Below are 15,062 nucleotides of genomic sequence, written 5' to 3'. Positions count from 1 at the left end.
CTTCTGATTTTCCTTCACAAAGTATACCCAAGTGTACCGTGAGAAATCATCTACGAACAGCAACATGTAGCGAAATCCGGAATAGGAGGATGTTCTTGCTGGACCTATCAAATCACTATGGACCTTCTCCAATGGACCGCTACATCTTGAGGTTGAATGATCAAATGGAAGTCTATGTGACTTTCCATATTGACAACCTTCGCAAATTCTTCCTCCATCTTGAATCTTCAACTTTGGAAGCCCATGTACCAAGTCTTTATTCACCATGACCTTAAGCTTGGTCATATTTATATGGCCAAGTCTGGCATGCCAGATGGAAGCATTGTCATTCGTACTCATTTTCTCCACATAGGCGTGTGAGGCCGATAAAACATATAATTCTTTGACGCGTGCTCCAGTGTGAACAACATCCGCCTTTAATTCTTTAATATTCCTTAAGAACTTAACGTCTCTTGGGCCAAATAGAACATAGTTACCTGAGTCGACCGCATTCACCACCGAAAGAAGATTCTTCTTTACTCCAGGGCCATGGTACACATTCTTGAGGGTGATTGGTTCTTCATCATCTCCTTTAATGACAACAGTTCCTTCCTTCTCAACTCGATGGATTGAATTATCAGCGGTAATAATGGCTTCTTTCCCGTCATGACGTTGAAGACTAGAAAATAACTTCTCATCTCCGGTAATATGATGGCTACAACCCGAGTCTACAGTCCAATCATTTCTCAAGTTCTTAGTTGTGGGTGTACCTGGATGTGTAGCCTCCACCGTGAAACATTTCCCCAATTCTTCATCTTCCTTATGAGTTTTTGACTCCACCATATTTGTTTCCTTCAACTTGACTCGACAGTCCCTTTTGAAATGCCCAAGCTTTCCACACTGGTAGCACTTGAACTTTTTCTTATCCATAGAAGATCTTTCACTTCCATCATTGTGTCTTGAACCTCCATCTTTGTTTTTCACCTTGAAGCTTTGTTGTCTCCGAGCTACAAAAGCGCTTCCCGAGTCATCATTGATTTTGACTCCTGACATTTGCAAGGCTAATGACTCTTGCGAAGCTAGCAAATTTTCAAACTCTTCCAAGGAAGGCTGTGTAGCCCATCCTTGAACTGAAGTCACAAATGGTGTATACTCAGGCCGTAGACCTCGAATGATAGACCGCTTCAACCATGCTTCAAAAATTGACTCCTCCGGATTTAGAGTATTAATCTCGGAGCATAGGTTCTTTACCTTGATAAAAAACTCTGAGATTGAAGACTCCCCCTGCTTCGCATTCGCAAGCTCATTCTCCAATAATTGTAGCTTGGCCTCATTCTTTTTGTTGAACAGTTGATCTAAAGCTTGCCAAATGGAATTAGTGGAAGTACATCTTGAGACATGCTCAAATATGCTTGAAGATATGGATTTCTTCAAAGCAAACTCTACCTTGGCACTCTTCCGTGTCCACTCTTTTGTCGCTTCCGGGGTTGCAGCATTTCCCCTTGGTGGTGTTGTGCTATTACCACCGACGGCATCCCATAAGTCCTCACTCACCAAGTATGACTCCATGCATGACTTCCATAACCGATAGTTAGATTGGTTTAAGATTTCCATTCCCAATCCAACAACACGACCCATTGATTCCATACTTAAAATAAACCCAAGCTCTCTTTAAACCCCGATCTTGATGAGTATAAGATTAGAATAGCTCAGATACCATGTAAGGAAACCACCCTTGATAGTGCTTAGCACTAGCCCAAGACCGTAATACCCAAGAACCCGAAAGAACTAAGAGATTTTCTAAGTAAGAAGAATAATATGGAAGAACTCTCAAAGAGATTTAGAGAACTTTGAGTAGAACACTTTTTTTTTCTTTAAGAAAACTTTCTTGTTCAACTTCTTGTATTATTGTTACAAATGAGAGAGGAGGAAGCTATTTATAGGCTCCAAAAGTACAAAATATCTTACAAACCTTATCTTAATCTCTAGAACTCTCTACCATAATATCTAGATTTTTTTCTACTAATACTTATCCAAAGGAGATCTCTAGAACACTTGAAGAGGTGATAATCTTTTATGATTTTTCTAGAGAGATTCTACAACCTTAACTTAACTTTGGGTTTAGCCAAATAAGATTATTGGAACCCATAATTAAGGATAGCCCAAAATCAAGTTTAACTTCAATAACAGAACCCTATGTCACTAACTTTGTTTATGCTTCTGATGTTTGTCTTTCAATTTGCTACTCTGGACTGGGATTCCTCACTCCATCTTACGTACATGTGGAGTGTATTGTATCATTGTTTTCTCTTTACATACTTATCTCTGTGGAATGTCTTGTGTTGTTGACTTGGATTATGTTTTCATTTTCTTTTTGTATTTATCTGCCGAGATTCATCCTGATTTGATGGTGCCTCCGAGTGCTCCTTACTCGCAGTACACTGTCGATGACCTTCTCCGTCAGCCAGGCAGAGAAGATTTATCAGTCATAGACTCCGATCGACCGGACGGAACTTTGTGGTATGTTACATTAATTTTTTTCAATTCTTTTTCAATTCTTTTATAACATTAATAAATAATTTATACTTTAAATTTTTTTTTCAGGTTTGGGGTTGACATTTGTCTTGCATCAGACGTAACCGACACGATCAAAATTCTTAATTTTCAGGTTTGGGGTTACTTCTCCATGCCATATCCGAACTGGAGAAAGACGCCGATCTACGTCAGAAAGACGTGGTTCAAAATTTACGCTGTAAGTTACTTTTAATTAATTATATGTACTTTTATTTTTTCATGATTTATATATATTTTTTTAAACTAATTATTAATTTAATTTTTTTTTTGCAGCAAAAATATTATTGGTCCATGGAGGTCACTGAGAGGGTGAAGAAACAGTTTTACGCGGAGGCAAAAGTTCGCTTGTTGGACATGGTCTCCAACTGGAAGTGTGACTGGATCGTGAAGGGATATGAGTGTGGTAAACCCGCTGAGCTCACCACGGATGTGTGGGATGGCCTCATCTGTTATTGGCGGGATCTTGAGTCCATCAGAATCGCCCAGTCTTGCTCTGCCTCCCGTAACACGGTAGATGAGCATGGTCATGGGCCGATGCTTCACTCTACGGGCCAAAAACCCCACGCCGGTGTCCGTTTGGAAATAGTAATTAAATATTTTATTTAATTAATTTTTTAATATATATATATGTATATTCTAACTTTCTTAAATGTTTTTAGGCCAAAGAGACGGGACAACTCCCGTCTCTTATGCAACTTTACGAGAGGACCCACAAGAATAAGGCGGGCCAATTTCTAGTTGGCAAGTTCGAGCAAATCTTCAACGACTTGGTTGCTCAGGTTGACGACCGCCAGACCCAGCTGACCCAGCAGTCCACCGACGGATTACCCGTCACCTTATCCACAAATGAAGTGGATAAGATTTACGAGGAGGTAAATTTTTTAAAATTTTAATTTTTTTTTATTATTCATTTAATTTAACTTTAAATTTTACTAACAATATTTTTTTTTGTTTTTAAGGTGGTCCCTAAGAAAAAGGGACGTACGTTGGGGATTGGTTCCGTCAACGATGTTCCGAGAGCGAAATCGTCTTATGCTCAGACACGGGAAGATGAAGTCACTGCGCTGCATAGAGAGTCCGAGCAGCTGCGTAGAGAGTCCGAGCAGCTGTGTAGAGAGTCCGCTCGGATGCGTAATGTGATGGAATCGATGCGATCTGCGTTCACAGCTCGTATGGGTGGACTCGAGGGCTTCTTGGACGTTGTAGCGGCCACAAATCCGGAATGGGAGTCCTTGTTGAGGAACTTACGATGACAAAATCCCATTCTAGGCGAGTCATCATCCGACACACATCCCGAGGAGGAATGATGAATTCTACCGGACTATGAACGACCCTTAGTTTTTTTTCCGGTTGTTGAATTATAAATTCAAAACTTATTTTTATATAAAATATTTTGGTATTGATTTTTTTTAAAAAAAATTAATTTTATTAATAAATTAAATAATTTTAATTATTTTTTTAAATTATATTTTTAAATTCTGTAAAATAAAATAACGAAGTAAATTCGTAGCTAATTTACGACCTATTTCCGTGGAAACTTTACGAGGAAATGACGAGAAAAAGTAAACGAGTATTTTACGAGGAAACATTTTCGAGGATATTACGAGGAAAGATAAACGAGTACTTTACGAGGAAATACTCTCGTGGTTGTTACGTGTACTTTACGAGGAATATCTTTCGAGATATTTACGTGTAGTTTACGAGGAACACGTTTCGAGGTATTTACGAGGAAATCTAGCGACCTCCTTACGTGGAATATTTACGTGGTCTTTACGACGAAATGATTACTTCGTCTTTACGACGAAATATTTTCCTTGCTAATTTACGACGAATTGGCGAGGAAATATGTGTTACGACGAACGAGTAACGACAAAACGTGTTTCCTCGCTAATTCCTCGTAAAGTCTCTTTTACGACGAACTCACGGGAAAAACTGATATCTTGCATATTTACATTGTTTTATCCATTTATTTATGTGCATTTTGATCATATAGACTAGTATTTAGTCATGTTTAGGTTGCATTTTGCATACATGAGTCTTTATTAGGTATTGGAGTACCACATGGAGTTCTTGGAGACATTTGGATGCATTTGGAGCTCAAAAGAGGTGATCTAGGTGATCATTGGACGAGCATAGCATGGGAGCGACATCACGGAGCGACGCCATGAGGTCGCTCCAAACTACCTCCCAGAGCGACCTCGCTGGAGCGACCCAGAGAAGTCGCTTGCCATTTCATCCCGGTGGAAGCCGGAAACTGACTCGGAGTGATCTATCAGGGCAACCACTCCAGGTCGCTCCCGAAGCCCAGAGCGACTTGGCCAGAGTGACACCCCGAGGTCGCTCGCATTTCTATCGCGTGACGACAACTCAATGTAGCCGGAGCGACCTCTCAGAGCGACCCACTGAGGTCGCTCCCAAAGCCCAGAGCGACTTGTCAGAGCGACATGCCGAGGTCGCTCCGCGTCTATTTGTTTGGCCGAATTCATGTTTTCTCAAGGGCCTTTTGGTCATTTCATTATGCACGTTTTTACTTTTCAAAACCTATGTTTTAAGTACCTTTTGTAGCCACTAGGCAGATTATCTCTTTTCTGGAGAACAACTAGTAAAACTTCTTTTGATTCAGATTTCATTGCTTTCATCTTGTGTTCTTAGTGATTTCTTATCTATTCCTCTACATGATTAATCGGAAATCCAATATGGGTTTAAGAGGAACCATGGAGATTAGTGAGTAATCACCTTTTGAATTCATGGGTTAGGGAGATCAAAGGTGATTAAGTTAGTTCTAGGATGTTTTAGTGTAGATCATTCTTGTTTCTTGCTAGTAGAGTATTCATAATGCATCTTCTGAGTTGGCCACTCAAGAGTTGATCAATAGGCATTTCCCACCCAAAAGGTGTTTGATGAAATGCCTGAGACAACTCTCCTAGGCTTTTAGTATACTTTGCCAATGATATTTGTTGTTAAAGGTGCTAAGATAGCTAATAGACTTGTTAGTAATGATTGCTTTCACATTATTCAACCAAAGATATTTGTTGTTTGAGATATGTTAGCAAATGAGCATTCATCTAGACATAGAGCTTGCTTAGAATTGTGTCTAGGCTTAAGGTTGATAGTTTGATTGATCATTTGCCATCTTTAGTTTGAAACTTGATCACCCAAGGTCTAATCCCTATGCCCATGAGTTCTCTTTTCCCTTAGTCAAGAAAGTATCATTCTGTAATTGCTTTCTAGTATTAGTAGTAGTTTAAAACTCATCTAAATCATTGGTTGTACTTAGATTAAGTGAGTACTTGCATTCTCGGTGCTTTGATATCCCTCAGAACTGGTTCGACAAATCACTTATACTACAACATTTGTCTTAGGAGCCTTGAAAAATCTTAACATCAAATTGGTGCCGTTGCCAAAGTCATTTTAATTTTGTTTTGTTACTCATTCTTCTTCTTCACCTACCTTTAACTTTCAGGTGTATGAACTTGAGGAGCAGGGGTCCATCAAACCTAGTTCCAATAGTAGCAGACATCAGAGCTTTAGAGAGGGAGTGTGCTAGAGCTAGAAGAGAAGAAGAACAACAAGCCCACTTGCAGAGATTGGATATTGATATGGCAGATCCACCGCAAGGGGCAGAATACCAACCGCGGGCAGCTCGACCCATTGGTACTTATGACCGGCCCATCATTCATGGTCATAGACTGGGAATCCAAGCACCGGCTGTGGTAGCCAACAACTTTGAGGTCAAGTCAGGACTCCTCAACGTGATCGAGAACAACAAATATCATGGCTTGGCTTTAGAGGACCCATTCGATCACTTGGACAGGTTCGACAGCTACTGTGGGTTGTCAAAAACCAATGGTGTGTCAGAGGATGCCTTAAAGCTGAAGTTATTCCCTTTCTCTTTGGGGGATAAGGCGCGTCAGTGGGAGAAGTCCCTACCCAGCGCTCTATCACCACTTGGGATGACTGCAAGGAAGCAAAGCATTCTTGGAGAAGTTCTTCTCTACTTCAAGAACTGCTAAGCTGAGAAATAAGATCTCCAGCTTTCAACAGAAGGGCTTGGAAGGATTCAGTGAAGCCTGGGAGAGATTCAAGGGCTACCAAGCTCAATGCCCTCACCATGGTTTCTCTAAGGAAAGCCTGCTGAGCACATTCTACAGGGGAGCTCTTCCTAAGTACAGAGCCAGATTGGATACAGCTAGCAATGAGTTCTTCTTGGGAAGAACTGAGGAAGATGCAGAGGAGTTGGTTGACAACATGGTAAAGAGTGACGCAGTCTATAGTGGAGACCACGACAGAGGCAGTCGAACAGATGATAAGCAGACGAGGAAGGAGTTGAAATCTCTACAGGATAAGATAGACATCCTCATTGCTGATAAAGCCACCCAAGAGCAGCTGGACTTTGTTGGTAACCCAAGCCAAGAGACACCACCTGTTGTCCATGAGGTTGAGGGTTTGGAAGGTCACGAAGTGCTGTGTTTCATCAACAACAATGGTAGCTGGTACAAAAAAGAGCCCAACTTTCAGTACAACAACTACCAACAGAAATCCTATCCCAATAACCAACAGAGTGATTATCCGCCTAGAAACAACCAGCAAGTCAGCTATCAGCCTCAGCAAAACCCCTCGTCTGGTTCCTCTGCTCCTCAAGAGAGCAGCACTGATACCTTAGTGAAAAAATCTTTGAGTCTCAGACTAGAAGTGAGAAGCATGTTGGTTATGAGTTGAAGAACCTTCATTCCAAGATTGATGGGAGCTACAATGAGCTCAACAACAAGTTCTCACATCTTGCTTCTACAGTCAAGAATTTAGAGAATCAGTTTGCTTCTATGAACACTCACCAGAATCACCAGCAAGGATCTCTACCTGGAAAATTTGACCAAAACCCCAAGGAGGCCAAAGCTATCACCCTTAGGAGTGGTAAACAGTTATCTCCTACAACCCTCACCAGGGATGCTGAGAAACTAGGTGAGGAGGTGGCCATCAACTTAGATGATGATGTGTTAATTGTTGATGAGAAGACCAATGATGAGATTTTGGAGAAGATTATGGAAGCTAAAGGTAAAGGAAAGGTTGGGGAAGAGAAGAAAACAGTGAAAGATGGTGAAGTTGTTGCTCCAGCAAGTGAGAATTCTTTTGTTCCTCCTCCCTATGAACCCAAACTTCCATTCCCTGGTAGATTCAAGAGGCAGCTGTTAGAGAAGTACAAAGCTCTGTTTGAGAAGCAAATGAGTGAAGCTCAGGTTGCAATGCCCATCATCGATGCTTTCATGTTGATTCCTCAATACAACAGGTTCCTGAAAGATGTTGTAGCTGCAAAGAAGAAGGAGATGGAAGGCATGATGATTCTTACCCATGAGTGCAGTGCCATCATCCAGAGGCTTGATGTTCCAGAGAAGTTAGAGGATCCAGGATGCTTCACATTACCTTGTGCTCTTGGACCTATGGTATTTGAGAAATGTCTCTGCGATTTGGAAGCTAGTGTCAGCTTGATGCCTTTGTCTGTTGCAAAAAGCTTGGATTCACTCAGTACAAGAAGTGTAGACTCTCTCTGGTGTTAGCTGATCGTTCAGTGAAGTACCCTGTGGGCATCTTAGAGGACCGCCCTGTGAAGATTGGAAAGTATGAGATACCTACAAATTTTGTGGTGCTTAAGATGGGTGAGGAGGCTCAAAACCCATTGATTCTTGGAAGACCATTCTTAGCTACAGCAGGAGCAATTGTTAATGTGAAAGAGGGCACTATTGATCTCCATTTGGGTAAAGGGCATGTTCTCCACTTTGACATCAAGGGGAAAATGAAGAAACCAACTGTGTTCGGGCAAGCCTTCTACATTGAAGAGATGGGCACTCCTGCTGATGAGCACCTTGAAGAGTTACCACCTGAGGACGAGGGAGCATCTCCCTCTACTCATTCCCCATAGAAGGTAACCCACTACTTTCCTTTGTATATATTATTTCCTTTTTGCATATTAGTTTTCTCTTTTTGGGTATCTCTCTCTCCTTGACAACACAGAGACTGTGTCATTTAAGTTTGGGGGAGGTACCAAGTATTTGATCATGTTTGCTTTGATGTTATTTCATTGAGTCATGCATTGCATACCTATTTGCATAAAAAAATTTGAAAAACACAAAAAAAAATCATTTAGTTTGCATCATTCGCATTTCTAGGAGAGTCTAGAGCATATAGGTTGCATTTACTTGTATTGGGAGCAATGATTTGAAATGCCTTGTAAAGAACATTACTTTGCACCTGAGTAGCTTATGCACCTCTCAAAAAGACTTGTATGCTTCGAGCCTTGAAAACTCTTCCTGAAACTTGTTGATTGCTGAAACTCAACATTTGAAGCCAACTACAACCTTGTTTGAACTGAACGAACTTAATGTTTCTTGCTTATGGTCCCTTGTGTACTGAGTCATGGATATACACACTTGAGTTGTCACATCCTTTATGCCAATCTTTTTGACAAACTCGAGTGGTACACCATTCCCAAAACCCTTCCCTCCTTTTGACCTTTCATTATTTGATGAGTGAGGCCTTTTTCGGAAAGCCTTACATGTGCATAATGTTGAGAGTATTGGGAACGACAATGCTTGGTCTTCATTCTTGCTAGATTAGACACTCTATTTTCTAGCTATAGGTGGGGGTGAGTGTTGTGACTATGGTTTGGAAGCATGAAAAGTTCGAAGGAAAAGAATAGACTCTTTGTGTTTAAATGGATAATCTTATTGGAATTAATAGATAAACGTCTGGCTCGAGTTTATGAAAAGTCTTGGCCCCCGAAAAAAAAAATATATATATATATATTAAAAATAAATAAAAAAAAATAAAAGAGGGCTAGCAAAGTTGTTTAGAGCTAAGATTTATTTAGAAGTTGAGAAAATCCTTTATAGATTTCAAAGAAAAAGAGTTTTATGTGCAAAGTATTCTTGGGATCTTTTGGTGAGAGATGGGAGTTGGGTTTGACATTGAGAAGTGATTGTGTAACTTGTACGTTTGGAAAAATGGTAGAACAATGGAGATTGAGCATTGTATGCATGAGTTGGTCCCTTTCTTAGATATATTATGTGCAATGTCAAGGCTACTTGTTTTGAGAGTAAACCACTTTAAAAGATCATGGATTTTGAACCTCTTGACCCACTTGAATAAAAGCCTTCCCTTACTCAACCAAATGATTTGGACCAATTGACCATTTGCAAGAATTCACTTAATGTTTTATGCTTAATGATTGTGAGATTTGGTTGATTTGCATGTGTGAATGCATGATGATGAGTGTAGGGATAAAAAGAGTTGAGATAGGCCTAGAGAAGCTAGAGTACAATAAGAGAGGGTGTACTAATGCTGAATTTAGATATTGATTTGAGTGCTTTGTGTGTTTCTTTTGGCTATGAGCTCCCACTTTCAAACCTCTCTCCCTATGAGTTCTAGAAAGTTCACTTGAGGACAAGTAAAAGAATAAGTTTGGGGGAGTTGATATCTTGCATATTTACATTGTTTTATCCATTTATTCATGTGCATTTTGATCATATAGACTAGGATTTAGCCATGTTTAGGTTGCATTTTGCATACATGAGTCTTTATTAGGTATTGGAGTACCACATAGAGTTCTTGGAGACATTTGGATGCATTTGGAGCTCAAAAGAGGTGATCTAGGTGATCATTGGACGAGCAGAGCATGGGAGCGACGCCATGAGGTCGCTCCAAACTACCTCTCAGAGCGACCTCGCTGGAGCGACCCCGAGAAGTCGCTCGCCATTTCATCCCGGTGGAAGCCGGAAACTGACCCGGAGCGATCTATCAGAGCGACCACTCCAGGTCGCTCCCGAAGCCCAGAGCGACTTGGCCAGAGTGACACCCCGAGATCGCTCGCATTTCTATCGCGTGACGACAACACAATGGAGCCGGAGCGACCTCTCAGAGCGACCCACTGAGGTCGCTCCCAAAGCCCGAAGTGACTTGTCGGAGCGACATGCCAAGGTCGCTCCACGTCTATTTGTTTGGCCGAATTCATGTTTTCTCAAGGGCCTTTTGGTCATTTCATTATGCACGTTTTTACTTTTCAAAACCTATGTTTTAAGTATCTTTGGTAGCCACCAGGCAGATTATCTCTTTTCTGGAGAACAACTAGTAAAACTTCTTTTGATTCAGATTTCATTGCTTTCATCTTGTGTTCTTGTTGATTTCTTATCTATTCCTCTACATGATTAATCTGAAATCCAATATGGGTTTAAGAGAAATCATGGAGATTAGTGAGTAATCACCTTTTGAATTCATGGATTAGGGAGATCAAAGGTGATTAGGTTAGTTCTAGGATGTTTTAGTGTAAATCATTCTTGTTCCTTGCTAGTAGAATATTCATAATGCATCTTCTGAGTTGGCCACTCAAGAGTTGATCAATAGGCATTTCCCACCCAAAAGATGTTTGATGAAATGCCTGAGACAACTCTCCTAGGCTTTTAGTATACTTTGCCAAAGACATTTATTGTTAAAGGTGCTAAGATAGCTAATAGACTTGTTAGTAATGATTGCTTTCACATTATTCAACCAAAGACATTTGATGTTTGAGATATGTTAGCAAATGAGCATTCATCTAGACATAGAGCTTGCTTAGAATTGTGTCTAGGCTTAAGGTTGATAGTTTGATTGATCATTTGCCATCCTTAGTTTGAAACTTGATCACCCAAGGTCTAATCCCTATGCCCATGAGTTCTCTTTTCCCTTAGTCAAGAAAGTATCGTTTTGTAATTGTTTTATAGTATTAGTAGTAGTTTAAAACCCATCTAAATCATTGGTTGCACTTAGATTAAGTGAGTACTTGCATTCTCGGTGCTTTGATATCCCTCAAAACTGGTTCGGCAATCAATTATAGTACAACATTTGTCTGAAGAGCCTTGAAAACTCTTAACATCAAAAATCGCCCTCGTAAAACTTACGTTTTCTCGTAGTGTTTGTATCTTTTTCAAACAATGGTTTATGCTTTTAGGAAAAAGAACTTTTACAGAGGATTTTTATTTTGGATCACGATCAAACTAAAAATCCACGCTTCAATATGTAAACACAACTCCCTAATTCACCAAGCTCCATGCATGAGCAATTGAAGAACTAAACCCAGATCTGTCCCATATTGAAAGATCCTGTCTCCCTGGTTGCTGTCTCCACAGCTTTGACAAAACTCCTTGTAATCTTCCCTTTCCTTTTCTATTCCATCAGCAGCACTTGTAAGTTGTTCTTGCAATCTCATTTTCTCCCTTGGAAGTTTCACATTTTCTTTTTATCTCCATTTATAGATATCATTGCAGTTCAGGTATGAACTCAACATCTCCGCTCAATGCCTTGAGAAAGTTGTCATATTACTCTGCAAGTATCCCAGTAGATTACTTTTGTCTGTTCTTGTAATGCTTAGATCTCTAGAAAGAGCTGACTCACTTAAACTGGAACAGGTTCAAGCAGATGTGATCAGTATTAAGTATTCTAACAGAAATTCTTGCATTGGATATGTTTTGAGTTCAAGATAAAATGCTTCATTGAACAGAGGAAAGCAACTATGTCTTTCAGCAAAGTCACATTTCATTTCATCTTTTTCTATAGGCATGTAAGCGTCTCCTTGAAGCTTGTAGCAGTGTTCGGTACAATTGTACAGTCAACTGTTTCGGCACGAGGAAGTGTTTGCGTTGATCTCCATGTAGAAGAAAGGTTATTTTTCGCTCCTCTGTTGTCTTCATGACATACATTCTCTCACACATATTATCGGAAAAGTAAAACAAATTGAGAAATTAGGTTACAGATCTGCCGAAGTTGTTCCTTCCTTGCGGCGATTTTGCATCTGTTGCTTGAAGATTCGCTGAGCACGGAGGCTCCGTCGGGTAAGCACTTGTTTTTAATCACTGAGCTCTAGCTAATGTCTTTTGTGTCTCTACTGAATAAAAATGTTCAATCATTTGTGCTATAATATTCTGTTTTCAGGTCATCGGAATCCAAGCTTCAGAGTCTGGAATCTGAAAGCAATGAAACCGATACTCTATGACTCAAACCGAACGTTTTCAGAAAACGAGGCAAGAGAAAGCGAAAAAGATTCCAGCGTAGGTAAATAAGTTATGGAGGTTAGTGCCTTGGAGGAAAGCGAATTTATTGAATTCCTATACTATCGATATAGCTAGCAGTTCTAGGAGTAAACTAGCTGCTTATACTAGCAGTAGCAGTCAAAATCAGAGGCCATGGTTTGGCTTTACCCGAAGAGCTTATGAAGATTTTTTTTTTGGCATCTGTTGAATTTATTAGAACATTTGATCCATTGTTACAACACAAAGCTGACAAGGAATGCAATCCTTTTAGAGCCAAAAGTCGGGAATTAAAAACCGCACATCCTGAGAACAAAGCCCCATAATGGAGAAGCTTACTAACACATTCGAAATATGAAACTAAACCACATACTGAAATAAAAGAGACCACTTGTAGTGTTTACGGAAGCGAAGAAACTGATATTGAACTCCATAGCAACGACAATCAAACGACCATTACGAAGAACCTAGAGATGCTCGAGCTGACCACAAGAACCACAGACTTGAGAAGACCATAAACCAGCACAGGTCACAACCACAAACCCAAAGAGTACAAGCTCGGCTGAACAATCGCAAGACCAAGACGCAAACAGAACCAATAACTAAGACCATAAACCAGCACAGGTCACAATCGCTTATGAAGGTATACAACACTATTTTAATGCATTTTTATTAGGTAATAACGTTGAATTATAAACTTCAAAGAACTAATTATGTTTATTGAATTTTGACCGGTTAAAATTGTGAAAATAGTTAATCACAAAATAATGTATAGTAATTTTTAATATGTGTGAAAACTCTAAAATATACATTATTTTAAAACGGAAAAAGTATAAACAAATTAATACATTAGTAAGAGGTAATACAGTACATTTAATTATTTTTTAGTTTCTGTAAAAAAATCTGAAACCGGGGTTATAATATTATTTGCATCAAGATGCAGCGTTTGGATACAAAAGCGAACATGGCCTACATGAATTGAAAATATGAAGAAGTCCTCACTTTCTATTATCTTCACTTCATTCCTTGATTTCCACGGTATGTTGGCAATAGCTAAGGTAAGATCTTCCCACTTCAACATCTCCATTTCTAGTTCTTTAACATATAAAAATAGCTACTTTACTCAAGTTACTCCCTCTTTTTCTTTCATCCGAACTTCTCCAGAGAGTACAAAACCCTAGTTGAAAAATAAAATAACAAAAAATCCTAACAGTACCCCTATACATTCCCTTCTTCTTATAAGCCTAACTTAAACGGAACCGGGAAAACGAAAAAAGAAGGTGGAAATGGAACTATTGGGATGTGATTAGAGTAATAGAGATCTTTTGTGTTCATTTTCTCAGCGGTGAGGCTCAACTTCATATATGGAACCGGGATACATTGTTGTATCACCGGAATCAAAGGTTAACTAAAGAACCGACTTCAGTAGAGATTTAAGAATTTGTGTTCTCTATCCATGCTGATAAAGCACCAGGGCCTGATTGTTTGTCGGCTGTTTCTTTTTGGCTAATTGGCATATGATTCAAGAGGATGCAATCAAGGAAGTGAAAGAGTTCTTCACGATTGGTTTGGTCGGCTCCCAGCATGAATAAACGACACTCACATCATATTGATCCTGATAACGCAAAGACCAAGCAGGATTTTAGACTATATACCAATTACACTATACACTATGTTATGCTTCTACAAAATAATCTCCAAGCTTCCAACAAAAAGATGCTAACCTATCCTGTCCGAGCTGATTTCAAAGAATCAATCAGCTTTTGTACTATATATAGAGGGGGTATCTCCGTCAATGTACTAATCACACATGAGGTTATGTATTTCCTCAAGACGTCATTAGCTAGTAAATGATGCTTGATGTCCGTGAAAACCGACATGAGTGAAGCGTATGACAGGCTAGAATGAAACTTTGTAGGGATGGTGCTTAAAAGGCTTGGCTTCCATTGGAAATGGATAAACTGGATCATGCAGTGCGTCAGAACTGCTTCTTTCTCCTTCTTAGTTATTTGATCAGCAAAAGAGACGGTCATTCCATCAAGAGAAATCATACAAGGGGATCCTTTTTCTTTCTATCTCTTCATCTTTTATAGTGAAGCTTTATCGAGGATATGCTTAAAATCACAACTGCATGAAATCTCTAAGGAATTAGAGTGGAAAGGAATATCCCGAGAGTAAATCATTTGTTGATGATACAATATATTTTTGTTGAACAAATACACAAAATATCTCAGAGCTGAAAGAGATTCTAAGGTTGTATGGGCAAGTTTCGGAGCAGCAGGTTACTAATCAAAAATAAGTAACCACATTCTCAAGGAAAGCACCCCTAACCTGAAGGAGAAAATCAAGAATGAGCTACAAATAGAGAATGAGGAGTGTGTAGGAAAGTATATAGGGCTCCCCGAGAGCTTTGAGAGGAGGAAAAAGAACTTATTTACCGATATTGTAGACATGATTTGA

General features: G+C 39.6%; 1 protein-coding gene and 1 non-coding gene across 2 annotated transcripts; one reads left to right on the top strand and one right to left on the bottom strand.

Annotated features, from left to right (window-relative positions):
- Positions 1–795: 795 nt before the first annotated feature.
- Positions 796–4,023, top strand: LOC125593448. Its single transcript, XM_048770092.1, has 5 exons — positions 796–2,499; positions 2,584–2,731; positions 2,827–3,138; positions 3,213–3,425; positions 3,513–4,023. Exons 1-5 carry the CDS (start codon positions 2,312–2,314, stop codon positions 3,804–3,806), a joined length of 1,155 nt encoding a protein of 384 aa, XP_048626049.1. The 5' UTR covers positions 796–2,311; the 3' UTR covers positions 3,807–4,023.
- A 2,541-nt stretch (positions 4,024–6,564) lies between these two features.
- LOC125593566 lies at positions 6,565–6,671 on the bottom strand. Its single transcript, XR_007329469.1, has one exon. It is a non-coding gene; the product is annotated as a small nucleolar RNA R71 (small nucleolar RNA).
- Positions 6,672–15,062: the final 8,391 nt, after the last annotated feature.

Source organism: Brassica napus, chromosome C9 (genome assembly GCF_020379485.1).
Source record: "Brassica napus cultivar Da-Ae chromosome C9, Da-Ae, whole genome shotgun sequence".
Taxonomy (NCBI): Eukaryota; Viridiplantae; Streptophyta; class Magnoliopsida; order Brassicales; family Brassicaceae; genus Brassica; species Brassica napus.
Note: the sequence above shows the minus strand (reverse complement) of the source record. Positions and strands in the feature narration are given on the sequence as shown.